The following is a 20,080-nucleotide window of genomic DNA, read 5'->3' on the forward strand; positions in this document are numbered from 1 at the left end:
GAAACCTGATGTACTTATATGATTCTGTTTTCTTCAAGTTTGTATTTTGTTGGTCGAACGCACTTATTGTAAGTCGCTTTGGATAAAAGCGTCAGCTAAATGCAATGTAATGTAATGTTATGAGCGTGCATTTAGTTTGCAAGTGCACATCCATATTCATAAACAGCTTGGGGTGATATCTCTCCCTCAGCCTACACCTTTCAAGGAAAGACGGGTTACACAACAGACAGCTGAAACTGAAGCGAAAGTTAATCCTGTCATGGGGCTGGGATGAGTTTCGATTCGTTTTGGTGAGTTGGCGTTATTATATTACGTTGCTCCCTTAAAATAAGCACCACCAGAACTAGGAAGCATGCAAGGCAGAGTCCTGCACGGGTCTGATTTTCAAGACCCGCTCCCGCCCCGCTCCCGCAACGTGCAATACCGAACCAGCCCCGCTATACCCGCACATATTGCCAGTTAGTTCCGCAAACCGACCCGACCCGTCGGCACAAGATCCGCAACCCGACCCGAACCCGCATATATAAGCATTGAAAACGTGCAATTATTAACACATGCAGTTGCATATCTGGTTATTTTCTCCATATTCTAGGATGACACCAAAAGCCAGACGTTGGATTTCGCTCTTGAGGAAGTGTTATTGAAAATGCTGTATAGAGAGCTTCACCTCAGCCATTTCAAATGTGGCGCGCTCAGCAGCAGATTGATGCGCTGCAGAGGTTATGATTATGCGCGGTCCCGCGGGGGAGAGGTCTGAGGATTTAAACATTAAACTAAATTATTATAATTTTAATATATTTATTATGCAACACCCGCGACCCGACCCGCATCATCTTTGTTTTACCCAGAACCGAATCCGGAAAAAAGCGTTAAAATACCACCCGCGAATCACTTTGGCATCTGCTCAACAAAATAAACAAAAACAACTTTGTTCAACTTTCAGATGTATAAATATTGAGTACTGTACACAGACAAAACTCTTCAAATCTCCACTGAAACCAGAACTTGCTCGGTAGAGCTTGGACAAGCCGCCATTAGCTCCAATCTGCAGGCCATTACAATTTAAATATATGCTATTCACTGAATACTTAAGTGGCCTACATGTCTCCTTTTTGGTATGGTGGATTAGCAGTCCGGGGAGCATAGGCCTACACTATTTATTTCATCGTCTAGAATTTTTGATTTGTTACTTCATGTGTAACCTAGAAACTTGACATTAGTTTTGGCATTAAAGGTGAAAGTGAGGGTTTGGTAGAAACTAAATAAGACACAATCCTCCAATAGACAATTTTACAGTGGCCATTTTGCATCCCCTTTGTATGCGCTTACATCGTTCGTTTCATGAGATCGTGGACACTCTGAAAAAGTTAGTTATTTGAAATTTTGTATTTACAATTTCACAATCTGGGCTGCAAAATGTTGCAAGAAGCAATACATAAGAAATAAACTCCCTGTGTAGCAGTCTTCAGGAGGGTACAGTGGTTTTTGAGGAATGTCGTTTCTCTCTTTTTGTGTCAACTTTTTTTATTTGTTATACAGCACGTTTTGGTTTTTATAAAATATCTTCGAAAAAAAACAAACATTTTAAAAGGAGTTTTCAGCAAACTGTTCTCTGTCCTCATGTTATTGGATAGAAGTTACATCCACATCCTCTCGTAAATTAATCACAACATGTTTTTGGTTGTTGAACGTGTTGCACAGAGATACTCCAAAGTTATACAATTTTCTTCTATACACAGAATCAATCAATGTTTATTTATATAGCCCAATATCACAAATGTTACATTTGTCTCAGTGGACTTTACAGTTTGTACAAAATATCAGTATGACAATACGACACCCTCTGTCCTTAGACCCTCACATCGTACAAGGAAAAACTTCCGAAGAAAACCCACAGTTTAAAGAATCTTTTAGAAACTCTCAATATTTCTGGGGGAAACAAAGAGGTGCGAATGTGAGTTTATTTTCAAGGGCAAATTCAAATAAAGATATCACAGAAATATAACAGGTGTGAACATCTGAATAATTCTATAACAAATCATTGTGAAACCATAGGAATGTAGAACAGGGTGATAGATCGTTAAAGTACAAAAAGGTCTCTGGAAAAAATCTGTATATGCAAGAGTTGAAGTCTATAACTTACATGTATAGCTGCTTCAGAGTTAACACAGTACTGACTGGTGGCAGCAGTTTTAAGACAATAATGTATTTATATATTTACAAATCATTTTTCCTGTGCAAGTTTGAGGTGTTTTGTTACTTTGCACAGTCCCGTTGTGTCTTTACACCTGTATGCAAGAGGTCAGAGTTCAATGGACTTCTAGAAAAAGTGTCAAAAGTCACATTTTCACCTCTGCGTTTGCACCCCTGGGAATTTCTGACGTTAAAGACAGAGATTAGGTGTCTGATGTCAGCGTGTGTTTGGAGGACGGGCGGCCATGTTGGGATTTCCTCTCTCTGCTGGTTGGATGGTGATTTAAAAGTAATCCTCATTATCATCAACGGCTGCTCTAGGTTGTCTGCAGGGGAGATAAGGAAAATACATTATTACAGAAAGAAAATAAAAGAACAATTCATTTTTTTCTTTTGTAGGAAAGATTATTTTCTTATGTGCTGAGCAGCTGAAAGAGTGTAACTCCTGTTTTCCATCATAGTTACTGTTGCTTACTCGAACAATTGTTTTGCATAGCTAGTGTCCTAACACCTGCTTTGTATTTTTTATTGTGAGCGTAGCTACTTCATGACAGGTTGACATTTACATAGATAACTCTGTGCTGCCATTAGACCGTGACATTAAAAGAAGTAGTGGGGGCAGAAAAACTGTACGCTGTGTTTGTTGTATTTGCCTCGTCCAAAAGGTGTTTGTTGTCTTTGAACACACAAACATTGGAGGGGATATTACATTGTGGGATGATAGGCGACGCCACTGTCTATTTCACATGTGTCAACTCTCCAACTGCTTTTTTATTACATTCGCTCCAAAGATAAGCACATTCCTGCTACCTACCATTACTTATGTTTGTACTTTTACAATGCAATATCATGATATATCATGATTAATAAATACTGGAAAATAAATTGAGAAACTTCTAATGGATAAAATAAACAGGTAGCAGTGGCTTAAACCAGGCCTTTCACCACATTGATGCTAATAGATTTATAAAAACAATATATTTCCATAGCCTAGTTTTGAAAATTATTTGCAGCTTTTACAAGTTTGGACAGTTTTTTAAAATTATTTTAAAAAACTAAAACGTATTTGTACTATATTTTGTACCTGTGCACTCTGCCTCTGCATCTTCTGCATGGAGCAGGACGCCGGGTCTCTCTCCCCCGACCCTTCTCGTTCCGATTCACGCTCCCTCTTTCCTGTAATGCTTCCTCTGCTGTGCAGAAGTCCTGAATGTCACAACAGGCAAGACAAAAAAGGTTATTGTCAGAAACACTGTTTATGATTTATGTGTGATTACTAAGTAAGAAGTAAAGGTTATGTGATTACTCATCAGAGTAATATGTTGCCTAGGCATATGTGTATCTAGATACAAGCTTCTATAATTTTCTTCATAAGAAATGTATAGCAGAGCTATAGGCGCTAGCTGGCACCTAAAGAGTCGACTACTATAACTAGTACACGCTATACTGTAGGTGTACATGTTACAACTATCTGCCTTTACTTCAAAACCATGAGAGCACAATGTTAGAGAAACGTGCTTATCCATCTGCATCATTCCCGACGCTCTATGTGCTAATGTTTGACAAACATTAGCAATATAACCGATAAGGCAACACATTAATAATTGAATTGATTGCACAGTGGACAGCCTCAGTGACATTTTCAATAAAATACATTACAAATAAACCATGAATAAGGAAAATAAAGTTTCCAATTAGTTAGTGGTTTTTGATATATCTGTTTTCGGACTGTGCACAAAAGTGGCCTTATTCTCCTTTACAATAATTCACTACAGGTTTATAGTTGGATAGGCATCAATAGGTCAGTATTAATGCAATAATTAGGTGTACGTAGTGCTATTAATGGATTATTTCTATCACATGCTACAGCTGAACATCTAGCAGCACACCAGCGACAGTGGCACCAGCCCCTTCCTGTTTCCTACCTGGGTGTTGAGGCACGGCGAACTCGTGGTAGAGTCGGCTGCTGGCTTCTGGCACTGAGGGGTATCCTGCAACAGAAAACAGACATATTTAATTTTGTTATTAATGAGAGGGCTCATAAGTATCATATACTCAGAATATAACAATTTCACCTTTTCCAAAAATAACAAATATATGGCATATTTAAAGCTTACATTTTAAATGTGCCAAAGAACTTCCAAGACTAGTTTTTACTGTTTTCAATGTTGTATGAATGAAATCCAAGCCTTTACTGGTTGGTCAGGACATTAAAATGTGAGTGACATGTATGCAATGCACAGGATAGGAGAGGTAAGAGTTCACACAAGGATAATGAAAATAAAAATGTAACAGTATACATAAAAATATATGAGACCACAATACTGAGCAACAATGAGTTTGACAACTTTTAATACATTTTTAAGGGTGCGTTTTGGGCGATGCTACCGGAAAGTCTATATAATCGAAAGTGTTCATTCTCTGGGAAGGATGAATCTCAATGTCTCTCTGTCCATAACTTTCTGTCTTGTATTTAGAAATGGTTGGTAATATGCACGAAACAGACTAAACTAAACGTAAAATGGATCGCCCTACCATGCTGCTGTTGTTGTTGTTGTTGTTGTTGTTGTTGTCTGCTGCTAGGCCCCATTTCTTCTTCATTTTGAAAGTGCAGGATATTCCCGCTGCCGTTACTCGCTGCAACCGAACTCCCCGACACTCCAGGCACTGAGAAAAGAAAAACAAAGACAACAACATGAGACTGACTGATACGGGTGTAGGGCTGTGCAATTTAATCGATCCTGCGATATATATCGATATTTAGTTTTCCGAGAAAGTATCGATTATCGATTCAGCCGCGGGTATCGATACATTAAGTCTGATAACTGTGTTCGTTATTCTCGCGTCCAGGAGAGAAGCTTTAAAAAGGAGACTGATTGAGTCTCTGAGAAGGTTCAAATGTATACTTTAATTAATAAAAAGCGCGGTAATGTTACAAGCAGAAGATGGTTCAGTCAGAAAAACAGCTGTGTTCTGGCTCTCATGGGCGAAGGGAAGAGAGCGAGCTCCACCTTTCCAGCTGTTAAATATCCTCTGCTGGCTCCTCCCTGTGGGCCGGTTAGCGCTGCTGGGGGCCGGCCCTCCACGTCTCCAATGTTCGTTGTTGCGCATTACAGAGGATTCAGACATTGTACATTAAATATATAACTAAACACGCCTTTTCTCCTCCTTATCTCTTTCATGACTTTTCATTTAATACATTTTAAACGCTGTAATCAATACTCCAAAAATACTTCACGGCTGGTATCATTTCCGGTAGTTCCGGATGTTGTCTCATGCTACCCACATCTGTAAACAAACGTATTCAAATAAACTGTACCTTCATTTAATATTCAGCAATAATAATATCTCGACGTCTATAGTTGTAGTGTTGAAATCAGTAGGTTTCGGTGTGCAACACTCAGTGTCATATCGCTACTAAATTCACCTCTATAGTAAATGGTATATTAGCCACATGCTAAATGCTAACCGGAGATGAAGGATTTTCAGAATAAAAGCTTAACAACTGGTTGTGCACAAGAACTTCTGGTTTTTCAGTATAAAACAGCATTTAAACTGACGGTATGTTTAAGGTACTTTATGCCATCAAAACATTGATTTTAATTTCTAACAAGTCCCATTCAAATCCCCGTGTTCCGCCACCTGCTGCACCTTTTAATTCTCCATTGTCCATTGTGATACTGCACTTTATGTACTTACGTTTCAAAGGCTTGTAAGCTACAGTTTGCACTGTTTCAATAAATGAAACACATTTTCTCACCACATCTTTTGATTAATTTTGTCCAGCATTTGCAAGCTGTCGACTCTCTGTCAGAGCCATATATTGTATAATTGATGCTTTCAGTTTTCAGTTGAATTAATTCAATCCAAGTCAATGGAACACTCACAAGATGTCACCAAAATCACACTGTCCCTTTAAAATCTTTCAGAAAATGATATAAGTGTATCGAATTATATCGAATTGTATCGAATCGTATCGTTGGCTGAATATCGTGATATATATCGTATTGTGAGCTGAATATCGTGTATCGTATCGTGAGATTAGTGTATCGCTACAGCCCTATACGGGTGTAGCACGCCATTTCTACAATAGCATCAACGATAAGGGCAAGAGAAACGCTGACACATCTTTATTAATATTACATTCAAACAGATGACATTATGAAGACTATCCTGGCCATCAACTTGAATCTAACTTTAAATTTCACTGTATTTTTAAGTTTTTAGTTTCTATAATTACTTGAGCTGTTTTTTAAATGTTTCTTATTTCTTATAATTTATTTTATTCTATACATAATAAACAACTGCTTTTGGACTCAAGGCATACCATAGGGCATTTTCCTTTTTTCGTTATATTTATACTGAATACAACATTTATTTTTATTTTTAACAAGGTACAATCATAGACGATAAATAAATAGTTAAAATTTAATTAAATTCACTTACAATGTGAATTGTTGTTGTTGGTCCCTGGCTGCTGCTCTCCGAGGGGGTAGGCCATCATTCCTCCATTCCCGTTCCCATTGGAGGACGGGACTGATGCCAGCAGGCCTGAAAGAAACAAAACAAACAAACACATATTTATTTTGTGAAAGGAGAGGACATTTTTCTTGACAGTACAGACGACGTAACTGTCTCCATTTGAATACAATGTTGCCAGCCTCGGCCTTCCTTTGTGTGGAGCAAGAAGATGAGCCTGCATTTTTTGAGTGCAGTAAAAATGTTTTTTTTAAGGCTCAACACCAAAAACTATAGATTTTAATTTCTTTGGCCTTCGATACGCTCTTAAATTATGCACAAGTTGGAAAGAATTCTACACAGTCACTACTGGAATGTTAAAAAAATATAATATGTATAATATAAGTGTAGCCTTATCTTTATCTGCAACGCACAGAGAAATCACTGATGCCTTTAAATGTACGCCTCGAATGTTCACATTATAAGTGAGGATTCAAAGCTTCAAACTCTTTGGTACCATGCAGATTTGTTACTTCTCTTACCCAGTCCTCTGTATCGGCTCAGCTGCTGGTAGATCTGCTTCATCCTCTCGATGTTGAGTCGGCTCGCCTCTGCGTGATGCACCATGGCTTTGGGGTAATGGACGCCGATGATGCACTTGGCCGCGGCCTGCACGGACTCCGGAGCGTTCCACGGGTCGTAGATGTACTTTGCAGGGAAACCTCGGAGGACAGGTAAGTATCGTCTGGAAGCACAGGGAGACATTAGATTTGCAGGCTTGTGTCAAGGTTGTGGAAGGTTACAGAGTTAACAGAGGCAGGATTAATGCAGAAATACAAGATCTCATACTTTAAAATGATAGGAAAAGTATTTGAAAGCAGTTGCAATAACATTATTTATGTGTTTTTACTATTTCAAATGTTAGTTTGTGAGGTTTTATTGTGAAACATTGAATATGCAGTACAATTGTTTTGTTAGCGTCCTCATGCATGTAAATGTCTTACATTAACATAATACGTATGTGTTGTGACAGGGAGGCTGTGGCTCAGTGGATAGCAAGTTCGAGTCCCACTGCAGTCAGCATGTCGTTGTGTCCCTGCCTGGGCAAGACACTTTACCCCAAATTGCTCCTGTGGGGATTGTCCACAGTACTGAATGTATGTAAGTCACTTTGGATAAAAGCGTCTAACAAATTACATTACATTACATTGCATTTAGCTGACGCTTTTATCCAAAGCGACTTACAATAAGTACATTCGACCAGGAAGACACAACCTTGAAGAAAACAGAATCATATAAGTACATCAGGTTTCATAGAGCCAAACATTTCAAGTGCTACTCAACTGGCTTTAGATAAGCCAGTCCTTTATTAGTATAAAAGTGCTTCGTTAATAGTTCTAACGCTCGAAGTGGAGTCGAAAGAGATGAGTTTTCAGTTTGCGGCGGAAGATGTGCAAGCTATCTGCTGTCCTGATGTCAATGGGGAGCTCATTCCACCATCTTGGAGCCAGGACAGCAAACCCACGTGTTTTCGCCAATGGGAACTTGGGTCCCCCTCACAGCGAGGGCGCAACGAGTCGTTTGGCTGATGCAGAGCGTAGTGCACGCGCTGGGGTGTACGGTTTAACCATGTCCTGGATGTAGGAAGGGCCAGATCCATTCGCAGCATGGTAAGCAAGTACCAGTGTCTTGAAGTGGATTCTAGCAGTTACCGGAAGCCAGTGAAGGGAGCGGAGGAGCGGAGTGGTGTGGGAGAATTTAGGAAGGTTGAAGACCAGACGAGCCGCTGCATTCTGGATGAGCTGCAGAGGTGGGATGGCACATGCAGGTAGACCAGCCAGGAGGGAGTTGCAGTAGTCTAGGCGTGAGATGACGAGAGCCTGGACCAGAACCTGAGTCGCTTTCTGAGTCAGCTGGGGACGTATCTTCCTGATGTTGTAAAGCGTGTATCTGCAGCAACGGGTTGTAGCAGCGATGTTTGCAGTGAAGGACAGGTTGTTATCTAGGGTCACACCCAGATTCCTTGCAGTCTGAGTCGGGGAAACAACTGAGGTGCCGATGTTGATTGTTAGGTCAAGAGTGGGACAATCTTTTCCCGGGAGGAAGAGCAGCTCAGTCTTGTCAAGGTTGAGCTTGAGGTGATGAGCAGACATCCACTGAGAGATGTCAGCTAGACAAGCAGAGATGCGTGCGACGACCTGGGTCTCTGAGCGGGGAAAGGACAGAATTAATTGGGTGTCGTCAGCGTAGCAGTGGTAAGAAAAACCATGCGGGCTAATGACTGATCCGAGCGAATGACATGTAATGTAAAATGTAATGACTGATAAGAGCTTGATGGTCATCACCACGTCATGCTTACAGGTGTTATGGAAAATGGCTGCTACAAAGTGAAAGCTACAAACAACCACAGCACTCAGTCACAATATGGCTGCAGTGCATTAGAGTGAGTTGTATCGCAGTGCACAATGAGGACAATGTAGAAAAAAGGAGGGGGGCTGTTGTCACGGACAAAATGTACTGTAAGTTGGTGTGATAACAGCCACACTACAGGCACAAAGTGTAAACCTCTGAGAGATAAAGCCGATAAAACAAGGGCTGCAACAAGATAGAGAGGTCAACATCTATCAGAATCAGAATACCTTTATTAGTCCCACAGAGTCTACCGTTTCAAACTGATGACGTTTTTTCCTCCCTTGGACAGTCATGGATTTGCTCCATGTGACAAATAGAGGCCATCTACCTATTGCACCAGGTCCGACCTTACCAAGCCCAAGGATCTCTAGAGAGAGATCACTGCTGGTTGAACAATGATGCTAGGAGACGTCTACTGTGACACACGGTTAGAAAGCAGTGTGTTTGAGTGTGTATGAGCTATGTGTGTGCGTGTGCGTGTGTGTGTGTGTGTGTGTGTGTGTGTGTGTGTGTTCTTTGTCTATACAATAATGTGAAGGCTCCTTCTCTCTGTGCCTATGTTTCCCTGTCTGCATGTAGTCCAGAGACACAGAGGGAAGAATGTTGCCATCCAGGTAGGGGGGTCAGCATTAAGATGCCATATCAATAAAAAGGTACCCACTTAATGAAGTCCCCGTTGGGGTCGGTCCGACGGCCGAAGCCCACGGGGCAGTAGCAATGGAAAAACTGCTGGAAAAATGAACTGCAGGACAGCCACATCCAGCTGCCTGCGTTCACGCTCCAGTCTGCGTCGAGGAGAAGCTCCTCAAACACCTGCGACACAAAGACAACGGGCTCAGTATCATGGCTTTCAAATGCTTAACAACATCCTGCCACTAACTCTTTTATGTCTTCAAGTCAGGCTTTTGTCTTACAGTGCTGCAACTACTTTTGTTAAAGGGGCCCTATTATGCTCATTTTCAGATTCATATTTGTATTTTGTGCCGAAATGTGCTATGTAAATAAACTTGCATTGACATTGATATTCTGGAGGCCACAGTTGTCTAGGCTTTTGATGAAAATATCTGCTTCATTTGGAATTTAAAAAACAAACTGACGGGCATACAGTATATGGGCATCTACTAATTGATACGATATGTGTTTTCACCTAAATTAAGACCCCGTTTACATGGAGACGGTTTGTGTTGTATCTGCTACTTTTCTCTTTCGTATAGCCCGTTCGTTCTCACGAGGCCGTAACGGAACCGCGGAAACGGACCCCTCAAACGATAGCGGGTCCCAAGGTGGGTAGATCTGCGGACGAAACGCTCTGGGGGGCCAAACGGCTCAGTGTGTACGTCCTATACGATAATTTCCTGATAACGATGAAGCCATAGCCCCGCCTCTCCCCACCTCTGCTGCTCACAGCTGTAGCATGGTCAGTAGCTACTGACTATGCTACAGATGTTAGTGCAAAATCTAAAGCTCCTCTACCACAACCATCAGCAACAAGTGGACATGGAGAACTACATGAACTACATGTTGCTAAATCCACCGCGGAGCATAAACAGAAGGGCAACCAGGCAACCATGCTCGGGGGTCTTCTTCGCTATTTTGTGGCGGAAGTACAGCGCCACTTACAGGCACGGCATATGTATCCTGCATAAACATGTCAGCCTCCTCACCTTCATCCCCTCCTCCCAGCTGATCCACAGGTCGCCCCTCGTGAGGAAGCAGGCCACAGCGTGCCGGGCCAGGTGATGGATCCAGCCCTCCTGACGCAGCTGAGTCATGATAGCGTCGATCCAGGGAAATCCTGTCTTAGCTTCCGCCCATTTGGCAAGTGCTTCAGGATTTTTGTCCCACGGGATACGCATGCAGATCGGGTTTCCCTCCATCTTGTCGAAGCGTGGGTTGTTGGTTGCTGTGGTGTAGAAGAACTCTCGCCACAGTAGCTGGCCGTACAGGGAGAGTGGAGGGGAGCTGTTCTTTTTCACCTGGAGAAAAATAAACACGGCAAGAAAACATTAAGTACACAATGTCAAGGTGAAAAGATAATCACAACCGAATTTTTGTTGTTGTTCTAAGACAGGTGTGTAGGATTGTGACAACAGTGCGCGGAAGCTTTTTTTTGCAACTTTTGGTAAGAAAATCTGAAAAATAGATATACAAGCATGCTGGCTTAGCTGTGAGATGTCTTTTAGAGCTAAATTGAAGTAGCACTAGTCTCTAAATCTTACATTTTGGCACTCATATCATTAGATTTTTGGTCGAGCTTCAACGACTTGATGTCTGGGGAATTCTAACCTCCATAATTTCTTCTCATTGTGCTTTATTCTACACCTACACTGTGACACATATGTATCGATACCTAGAAAGCATGCGCAAAACATGGGTGTCGCTGATTTGCTTTGGGTATTTTACATACTGCCTATAGGAGTTGATATGAAACAGCACAAGTCAACATGTATATTAGACTGGAGGAGTTGGGATCTGACCTTGCGGTAGAGGTCAGTGAACTTGAAGTAGAACAGGCGGCAGGAGAGGCAGCCGAAGCGCAGGTATGGGCTGAGGCCAGTCAGGCTGGCGAGCAACGAGTTGGCGTTCATTCGGGGACGCTCGAAGTTAGCCACCCACGCCTGGAAAAAAAATACGGAGAGAAATACAGGAGGTCAGGGAGAGAGGTAGGGAGTGATGAGAGGTACTAGTTAAGGCAGGGCACTGTTATAAAAAGGTCATAATTTGAAAGAAATTACTATAGTACCTTAGTATACAATTACTTGGTGTGCTTTGGTGTGTTATTGTACATAAACACAGTAAAATAAATTAAGATGTAAAATAAGAACAAATACAAACATTTAAAAAAAAAAACTATTATAAAATAAGAAAAACAAGTACAAATTTAACAAATTACTGATACATTACATTACATTGCATTTAGCTGACGCTTTTATCCAAAGCGACTTACAATAAGTACATTCGACCAGGAAGACACAACCTTGAAGAAAACAGAATCATATAAGTACATCAGGTTTCATAGAGCCAAAACATTTCAAGTGCTACTCAACTGGCTTTAGATAAGCCAGTCCTTTATTAGTATATAAGTGCTTTGTTAATAATTCTATCGCTCGAAGTGGAGTCGAAAGAGATGAGTTTTCAGTCTGCGCCGGAAGATGTGCAAGCTATCTGCTGTCCTGATGTCAATGGGGAGCTCATTCCACCATCTTGGTGCCAGGATAGCAAACCCACGTGTTTTTGCTGATGGGAACTTGGGTCCCCCTCGCAGCGAGGGCGCAACGAGTCGTTTGGCTGCCGCAGAGCGTAGTGCACGCGCTGGGGTGTACGGTTTAACCATGTCCTGGATGTACGAAGGGCCAGATCCATTCGCAGCATGGTAAGCAAGTACCAGTGTCTTGAAGTGGATTCTAGCAGTTACCGGAAGCCAGTGAAGGGAGCGGAGGAGCGGAGTGGTGTGGTGAACATTTAGGAAGGTTGAAGATCAGACGAGCCGCTGCATTCTGGATGAGCTGCAGAGGTCGGATGGCACATGCAGGTAGACCAGCCAGGAGGGAGTTGCAGTAGTCTAGGCGTGAGATGACGAGAGCCTGGACCAGAACCTGCGTCGCTTTCTGTGTCAGCTGGGGACGTATCTTCCTGATGTTGTAAAGCGTGTATCTGCAGCAACGGGTTGTAGCAGCTATGTTTGCAGTGAAGGACAGGTTGTTATCTAGGGTCACACCCAGATTCCTTGCAGTCTGAGTCGGGGAAACAACTGCGGTGCCGATGTTGATTGTTAGGTCAAGAGTGGGACAATCTTTTCCCGGAAGGAAGAGCAGCTCAGTCTTGTCAAGGTTGAGCTTGAGGTGATGAGCAGACATCCACTGAGAGATGTCAGCTAGACAAGCAGAGATGCGTGCGACGACCTGGGTCTCTGAGCGGGGAAAGGACAGAATGAATTGGGTGTCGTCAGCGTAGCAGTGGTATGAAAAACCATGCGGGCTAATGACTGATCCGAGCGAGTTTGTGTACAGGGAGAAGAGGAGGGGACCAAGAACAGAGCCCTGAGGGACCCCTGTAGTTAATTGACAAGGGTCGGACTCAGACCCTCTCCAAGTCACCCTGTAGGTACGGTCTTTCAGATATGAGGTGAGGAGGGAAAGTGCAGAGCCTGAAACTCCAAGTTTTTGGAGAGTGCGAAGGAGGATCTGATGATTCACCGTGTCGAATGCAGCAGACAGGTCCAATAGGATGATGACAGAGGAGAGGGATGCAGTTTTGGCAGTGTGCAGTTCCTCCGTGACAGCAATGAGAGCAGTTTCTGTGGAGTGACCTGCCTTGAAACCAGACTGGTGCGGATCCAGAAGTTGGTTCTGATTGAGATAACAGGAGAGTTGTTTAAAGACAGCGCGTTCAAGTGATTTAGACAGGAACGGGAGGAGAGAGACAGGCCTGTAGTTTATAACATCAGACGGGTTGAGAGTGGGTTTCTTTAGGAGAGGGTTTACTCTTGCCTCCTTGAGACTGTTTGGAAAGTGACCAGAAGTTAGAGAAGTGTTGATGAAATGGGTGAGAAACGGTAGAATATCAGGAGCGATAGTCTGAAGGAGGTTTGAAGGGATAGGGTCCAGAGGACAGGTGGTAGGGGCGGGCAGAGGTAATGAGGGTAAGAACCTCACTTGGAGAGAGAGGGGAAAAGGAGGTTAGTGTGTTGGTGGAAGGAAGGTCTGGTGACCCAGCGGTGAGTAAAGGTGAGTCAGAAAAAGAAGAGCGAATATCATCAACCTTTTTTTCAAAGTGGGTAACAAAGTCGCTTGACAGAAGTGAGGAGGGGGGAGGGGCTTTTGGAGGGTCCAAGAGGGTGGAGAAGATGGAAAATAGTTTTTTAAGGATTGGAATAGGAAGATTGGATCTTATCTTGAAAGAAAGTGCTTTTTGCCTGAGAGATCGAAGCAGAGAAAGACGAGAGGAGAGCCTGATAGGTTAGGAGGTCGTCACGGTGTTTGGATTTCCACCGTTTCCGCTCTGCTACCCTAAGGACGGTTCTATTAGCACGCAGCGCATCATTTTGCCAGGAAGCAGGAGGGGACGCGTCTATCGTTATTCCAACCCAGTTTAGATTTTGCTTCCGCATTACGCAAGAACGTAGCTCTACGCGATAGCGTCATAGCCTTCTTCTTCGGCTGTTATTCTTCGGCTGTTATAGCGGTCGCAGCAGGATGAATAGTTGTTTTTTGTCTTTCCAAAGGATTTGTTGACTGAAAGTAAACGATCCTGTTTGTTTGTTGACTGAAAGTAAACGATCCTGTAATCAAAGCCATATCGAAGATTCCTGAGATTGTATTACTGGTGTTTTATCATCTATAAATAGCCTGTGTGTATTCTCAAATGTCGTTTTCAGGACAAACAAAAGACGTTTTAAATATCTTATCTTATCAGCAGAATATTGAATATAACCTTGACTATTACTGTGCACTTCATTTATTTGACAGCATTATTTAATGATACTATTTTATATATATATATTTAATGATACTATTTTATATATACATTTATTCATATACACACACACTTATATGTACTCACACATGTATTTATTCATAAATATACACAGATGTATTCATTCATTTATACACACACAGCATTATTTAATGATACTGTTTTATATATGGATACGTGGATTCATATTCCTATTATACACACATGCATTTCCAAACATTTGGACTACCTATGTTGCAAATGTATTATCTTTTCAATTTACACACGGCATCTATTGCACGTCTGTCCGTCCTGGGAGAGGGATCCCTCCTCTGTTGCTCTCCCTGAGGTTTCTCCCATTTTTCCCTTTAAACTGTGGGTTTTCTTCGGAAGTTTTTCCTTGTACGATGTGAGGGTCTAAGGACAGACGGTGTCGTATTGTCATACTGATATTTTGTACAAACTGTAAAGTCCACTGAGACAAATGTAACATTTGTGATATTGGGCTATATAAATAAACATTGATTGATTGATTGATTGATATATATATACACACATTTATAAACATATAAACACACACTTATATGTACTCACACATGTATACACACAGATGTATTTCTACACTCTGGTACTTGTACCTTTACTCAAGTACAGTACAAGATCTTATCACTTCTTACACCTCTGGAAAGCACTTTTATGTAAAGGAATACATTTTTATAAATGTCCCAACATTTCATTTTTATATTTTACAAACGTTTATATGTTATTAATGTCAAATGTTATATGTTATATTATATAACAAAATAGACATTAAATAAAATATTAAATAGATACCTTTACATCCTAAACAGAAGGTCAAAACGTTAATATGTTACATGACAAACATTATATAGGCTATATATACAGATGTTTGCTAATGTATCCCTCTTATATTCATCAGGAATTAATATTAAATGATGAATTAACATTACCTCAGCACTGCATAAGTGTGGTCGTCAGTCATATTGACAAAGAAGCACTATTTTATTATTATAATTATAATTATGGGCGTTTAAAAGGACGGTATTTCGCTTGTCAGATTCATATTTGCCGCCCATAGAGATGTAACGCCAGGTTGCTATAACAGCCGAAGAAGAAGGCTATGACGCTAACGCGTAGAGCTATGTTCTTGCGTAATGCGGAAGCAAAATCTAAACTGGGTTGGAATAACGATAGACGCGGAGGGGACTGACGAGCCTGCCAAGATGTGAGAGGACAGAGAGAGTCCAGAGTGGATGAGAGAGTAGAGAGGAGAGTTTCTGCAGCAGAGTTTGAAGGCAGGAGTTGGAACGAGTCAGAGGAAGGGAGGGCTGAGAGCACCGATGAGGCAAAGGTAGAGGGGGAGAGGGAACGAAGGTTACGGCGGACAAGTGCAGGATGAGAAGAGATTAGTTTGTTATGTTTGGAAAGGGGTAGAGAGAATGAAATGAAGAAGTGATCGGATGTGTGGAGCGGGTTTACAGAGAAGTTAGAAGTAGCGCAGTTCCTTGAGAATATGTGAGAAAGCAAAGGCGGTTAACAGGGATGTTAGTTCGTCTATCTTCCCTGTCTGGAGGTTGAAGTCTCCGAGAAGTACAGCGGGAGGGCCAGTTTCAGGGATGTGTGAGAGGAGATTATCTAATTCCTCCAAGAAGTCCCCCAAGGCGCCTGGTGGACGGTAGAGAACAACAATGGTTAACTGTATAGGATGGGTTACTGTGACGGCATGGAATTCAAAGGTGGAAGGAGTGAAGTTAGGTAGCTTGAAGAGGGAAAAGCTCCATTTGGGAGAGAGCAGGAGACCAGTGCCACCTCCTCTGCCAGTTGGTCTGGGTGTATGGGAGAAGGAATATGCAGTGGAGAGAGCTGCTGGGGTGGATGTGTTGGATGGAGTAATCCAGGTCTCAGTGAGAGCAAGGAAATCCAGAGACTGCAGGGAGGCGTAGCCAGAGATGAAGTCAGCCTTAGGAACAGCTGACTGGCAATTCCACAGGCCACCTGAAACTAGATGTTGGATCTCAGTGGAGCATGTGGGATAGATGAGAGCAGGCCGGTTATAGCGATTAGGAGATACACGGGGCCAATGATAATTGCGAGAAGACACATGAACAGGAATGGAGAAAATACACATGATTATAGCATGAGGGGCTAAACAACTAAAGAAAAGAGAAATAAGACACCAGCTCAATCAGAGTAGGATTTACCTCCTCTTTGCCTCCCTCGTGACTCCCGCAGGACTCTAATGTCTTTGTCAGTCTTTGACTCCCGCAGGACTCTAATGTCTTTGTCAGTCTTTGACTCCCGCAGGACTCTAATGTCTTTGTCAGTCTTTGACTCCCGCAGGACTCTAATGTCTTTGTCAGTCTTCGGCTGTCTGACGCTTTAGCTGACGCTCCAGGAAAGAGCTACCTAAAATGGATGCCTGATTGCTGAGTTCTCACAGCTGTAGGGCCACGCCCCTCTAATTAGTTAACTATCTATAGCTGATGGGCGACAATAGACTGGCCCTGCCTATATTGTAATGCAGGATTGAGAGCTGAGACCTGTGAAGCAGGTTTTGCCTGAGCAGATCTGAGATTTAAAATCTCTCAAAAGCGATTTAGCCGTTTTAGCTACAATAACTAGAACAATTATACAGAGTAGAATAAATGAAACAGAGAAGTCTAATTAAACAAGAATATAACTTACAGTGGTTGCTGCGTCAATAGGTAATGTCGTCACCCGGTCCAGATGTACACTGAGTTCATCAGATTTTAAATGCGGTATTTAAATGCTTTTTTAGGTGAAAGATGAGTCACGCTGTTGTACTTCACGCAATCAATAGACTGGCCCTGCCTATATTGTAATGCAGGATTGAGAGCTGAGACCTGTGAAGCAGGTTTTCGCCTGAGCAGATCTGAGATTTAAAATCTCTCAAAAGCGATTTAGCCGTTTTAGCTACAATAACTAGAACAATTATACAGAGTAGAATAAATGAAACAGAGAAGTCTAATTAAACAAGAATATAACTTACAGTGGTTGCTGCGTCAATAGGTAATGTCGTCACCCGGTCCAGATATATTCAACATTTAAAGTGGAATAGCTAAGCTGTTTTAAAGTGTTATTATAATGCAGAAATGTTCAAAATAGTGTAACACATTTGCAAAAGTTGACATTACAGATTCAAATGTTGTCTATGAGGAAAGTGCTTAAATAAGTGTGTTACTAGAAGCAGGTGGTGCAGTACCGACCTTTCTCTCCAGATGGCGCTCTATCCTCGTCAGAGCCTCGGTCTCTCCTCCGGGCCAGACGCCTGTAGGCAGGCCCTCTGTGTCAAAGCCTGAAAACAATCATGGGGATTACCTTCCTGCTTTAAAGTGTTGCACTCACATGCTGGATGAGTCCACAATCCTTCAGTTATGTCATGTTCCCTCAAATAACAACATGTAGTTTCATCCAGCAGATACAAATCCATACAAAGCATCATTATTGTTGGCCTTGACAACTGTTTGGATAATAGAACATGTTGATCTGTTTTGCTTATATCCAATCTATGAATATAAATCTTATAAACAAAACGTTACTGTGTTGTTGTCCTTGTATGTAGTTGTGTGTTGTGTACTGTACAACCGCTTTGTCATTTCCTTCAATTTGTGTATAAAAAAGTCAGTAAACAAAGACAAAAAAACTTGTTCCACACTTACTATGTACACATTAACACATTTAAGATAAAAACAACTCTGCAAAGAGGGTTTTAGAATATTGTAATATCATATATATTTTTTTAATGATAGTCCTGGTGTGTACGTTTGTTTCCTCACCTAGCTCCTCCAGGGACGGGACCCCGTACTCTTCTCCGTGGTCCTCAGAGACGGGGGTGACGCAGCGACCCATAAGGGCGTCTGACAGCGTCTCCACGGGCATCTCAGGAGGATCCATTCGACTGATCAGAGTCTGGAAACGCTTGTAGGTGAGAGGAGGCTGTCCGCGATTCAGCTCTATGATCCTGGGGAGGGATGGAGACAAGGAGCGATCAAGTTTTAATCTTAAATCAAATTTCCAACAGATATTAAAATATTACGAAAGGGAAGTCAACATTTATTTAGCAAAATACTTAAAAGTAAAGCTTATTTTGTTTTAATGAAGTACTGCTTGTAGTCTATTATCTAGTTATATTAGTACAGCAAAGGAATAAATATATATATTTTGAGATTCAAAAATAAATGATATATTTTTAACTAACTAGCTTCTAATTACCTTAAAAGGTTTATTCACTTTAGTATGTTCCTATCAATGCCTTGCCTTTACATTCTTCAATTTTTTAATGGAAATAAAAAATACATTTCCATAAACGAAATATTTACATTTATAGAAAAAAATATAATGTATTTATTATTTAAACCTTCAGATACGATGAGCCATCTAGCTTCACAACAATTTACTCACTAAAATAATCCATGTATATTTTAAAATGGTGTATTAGTATTTATCTCACTTGTCTAGATCGTAGAGGGTGTGTGACGTCTTGACGATGACCTCCACCCCGGCCTCCATGGCCAGCTTCTTGATGGCAGCGTCTCTCTCCTTCCCAAACGGCTCCGTATCGTACTCAAAGGTCAGGCGAGAGATCTTCCACTCCTACGACAGGACAGGGAGATATCACAGTTTGCTCAGCAGGCACAAAGTGACGTCTTCAAATGTTGTTTTAATTAACAGACAGACTCAGCATATTCTATTGTCAATATTTATACTTCTTAAACAACTTTGTTTAAATGAGATTATCAGAGCACGTGCTGATTTTCTGTTATTGCTGACCTTAAAGAGCCGTGGGAACACGTTGGCTGGTTGGCCTCTGATGACAAAGAGGCGAGAGTTGAGCTTCCTAAGGTTGGCATCAAGATCCTCCAAACACTGAAGGAGAAACCTGAAGAAGAAGAGGACAACAAATTAATTACTGATCATCTGATTATACCCTGGAGTCATGAGGCAAACAGAAATGTGTCTTTGATAGAAGAAATGGGTCCACCAGCAGAGATTCCGCAATACCACTTCAATGGCTGTAGCTTTTCTCATATAATAGTATAATAAATGACAATACAGTAATTTAATTTACTGTGATGACTGTAATGTACCATAACTGTGAAATAAATAAACATATACTGCGATATAAGACTTCAGCCATAACGCCCACCTGTGCTACATTTTCGTTAAGCCCAACAAAAAAAAGTACTATTTACTTTCTTTCTAGGTCACTAGGTTTGATAAAAAAATTAAAATGTGTGTGCTGAGGGACTCAGAAGAAATGTGTGTGTTTGGGGCTTTATGACGCAGTCGACCACCATGCAAGAACACATCTCCCTCACTGTCAGACTCACAGCTTTAATGGATTCACATAGATTAGAAAAAAATAACATGGTAGCTCCCTTTGTGCCTCCATCCCTGAGGAAAAGAGAATAAAGCCAGCCTATTATTTGATGTGCCATCTATGATTACTCTAGGATGCATTTAACCTTTTTATGTGAACTGTACATTAGCATCTCCATTATTGCAAACCCTGACAATGTGA

General features: G+C 41.5%; 1 protein-coding gene across 1 annotated transcript in view; it reads right to left on the reverse strand.

The window, feature by feature from the left end:
* Positions 1–1,322: 1,322 nt before the first annotated feature.
* Positions 1,323–20,080, reverse strand: part of LOC117539942 (cryptochrome-1-like) — a 26,157-nt gene continuing 7,399 nt past the window's right edge. The window contains exons 3-15 of the mRNA XM_034206298.1: positions 19,330–19,438; positions 19,010–19,152; positions 18,336–18,520; positions 17,766–17,854; positions 11,541–11,681; positions 10,728–11,039; positions 9,725–9,876; positions 7,194–7,396; positions 6,640–6,744; positions 4,729–4,860; positions 4,119–4,184; positions 3,278–3,399; positions 1,323–2,519 (exon numbers count right to left, since the gene is read on the reverse strand). Coding sequence (XP_034062189.1) covers positions 2,511–2,519; positions 3,278–3,399; positions 4,119–4,184; positions 4,729–4,860; positions 6,640–6,744; positions 7,194–7,396; positions 9,725–9,876; positions 10,728–11,039; positions 11,541–11,681; positions 17,766–17,854; positions 18,336–18,520; positions 19,010–19,152; positions 19,330–19,438 — 1,768 coding nt within the window. The 3' untranslated portion in view covers positions 1,323–2,510. The remainder of the gene's footprint in view (positions 2,520–3,277; positions 3,400–4,118; positions 4,185–4,728; positions 4,861–6,639; positions 6,745–7,193; positions 7,397–9,724; positions 9,877–10,727; positions 11,040–11,540; positions 11,682–17,765; positions 17,855–18,335; positions 18,521–19,009; positions 19,153–19,329; positions 19,439–20,080) is intronic.

Source organism: Gymnodraco acuticeps, unplaced genomic scaffold, assembly GCF_902827175.1.
Source record: "Gymnodraco acuticeps unplaced genomic scaffold, fGymAcu1.1, whole genome shotgun sequence".
Taxonomy (NCBI): Eukaryota; Metazoa; Chordata; class Actinopteri; order Perciformes; family Bathydraconidae; genus Gymnodraco; species Gymnodraco acuticeps.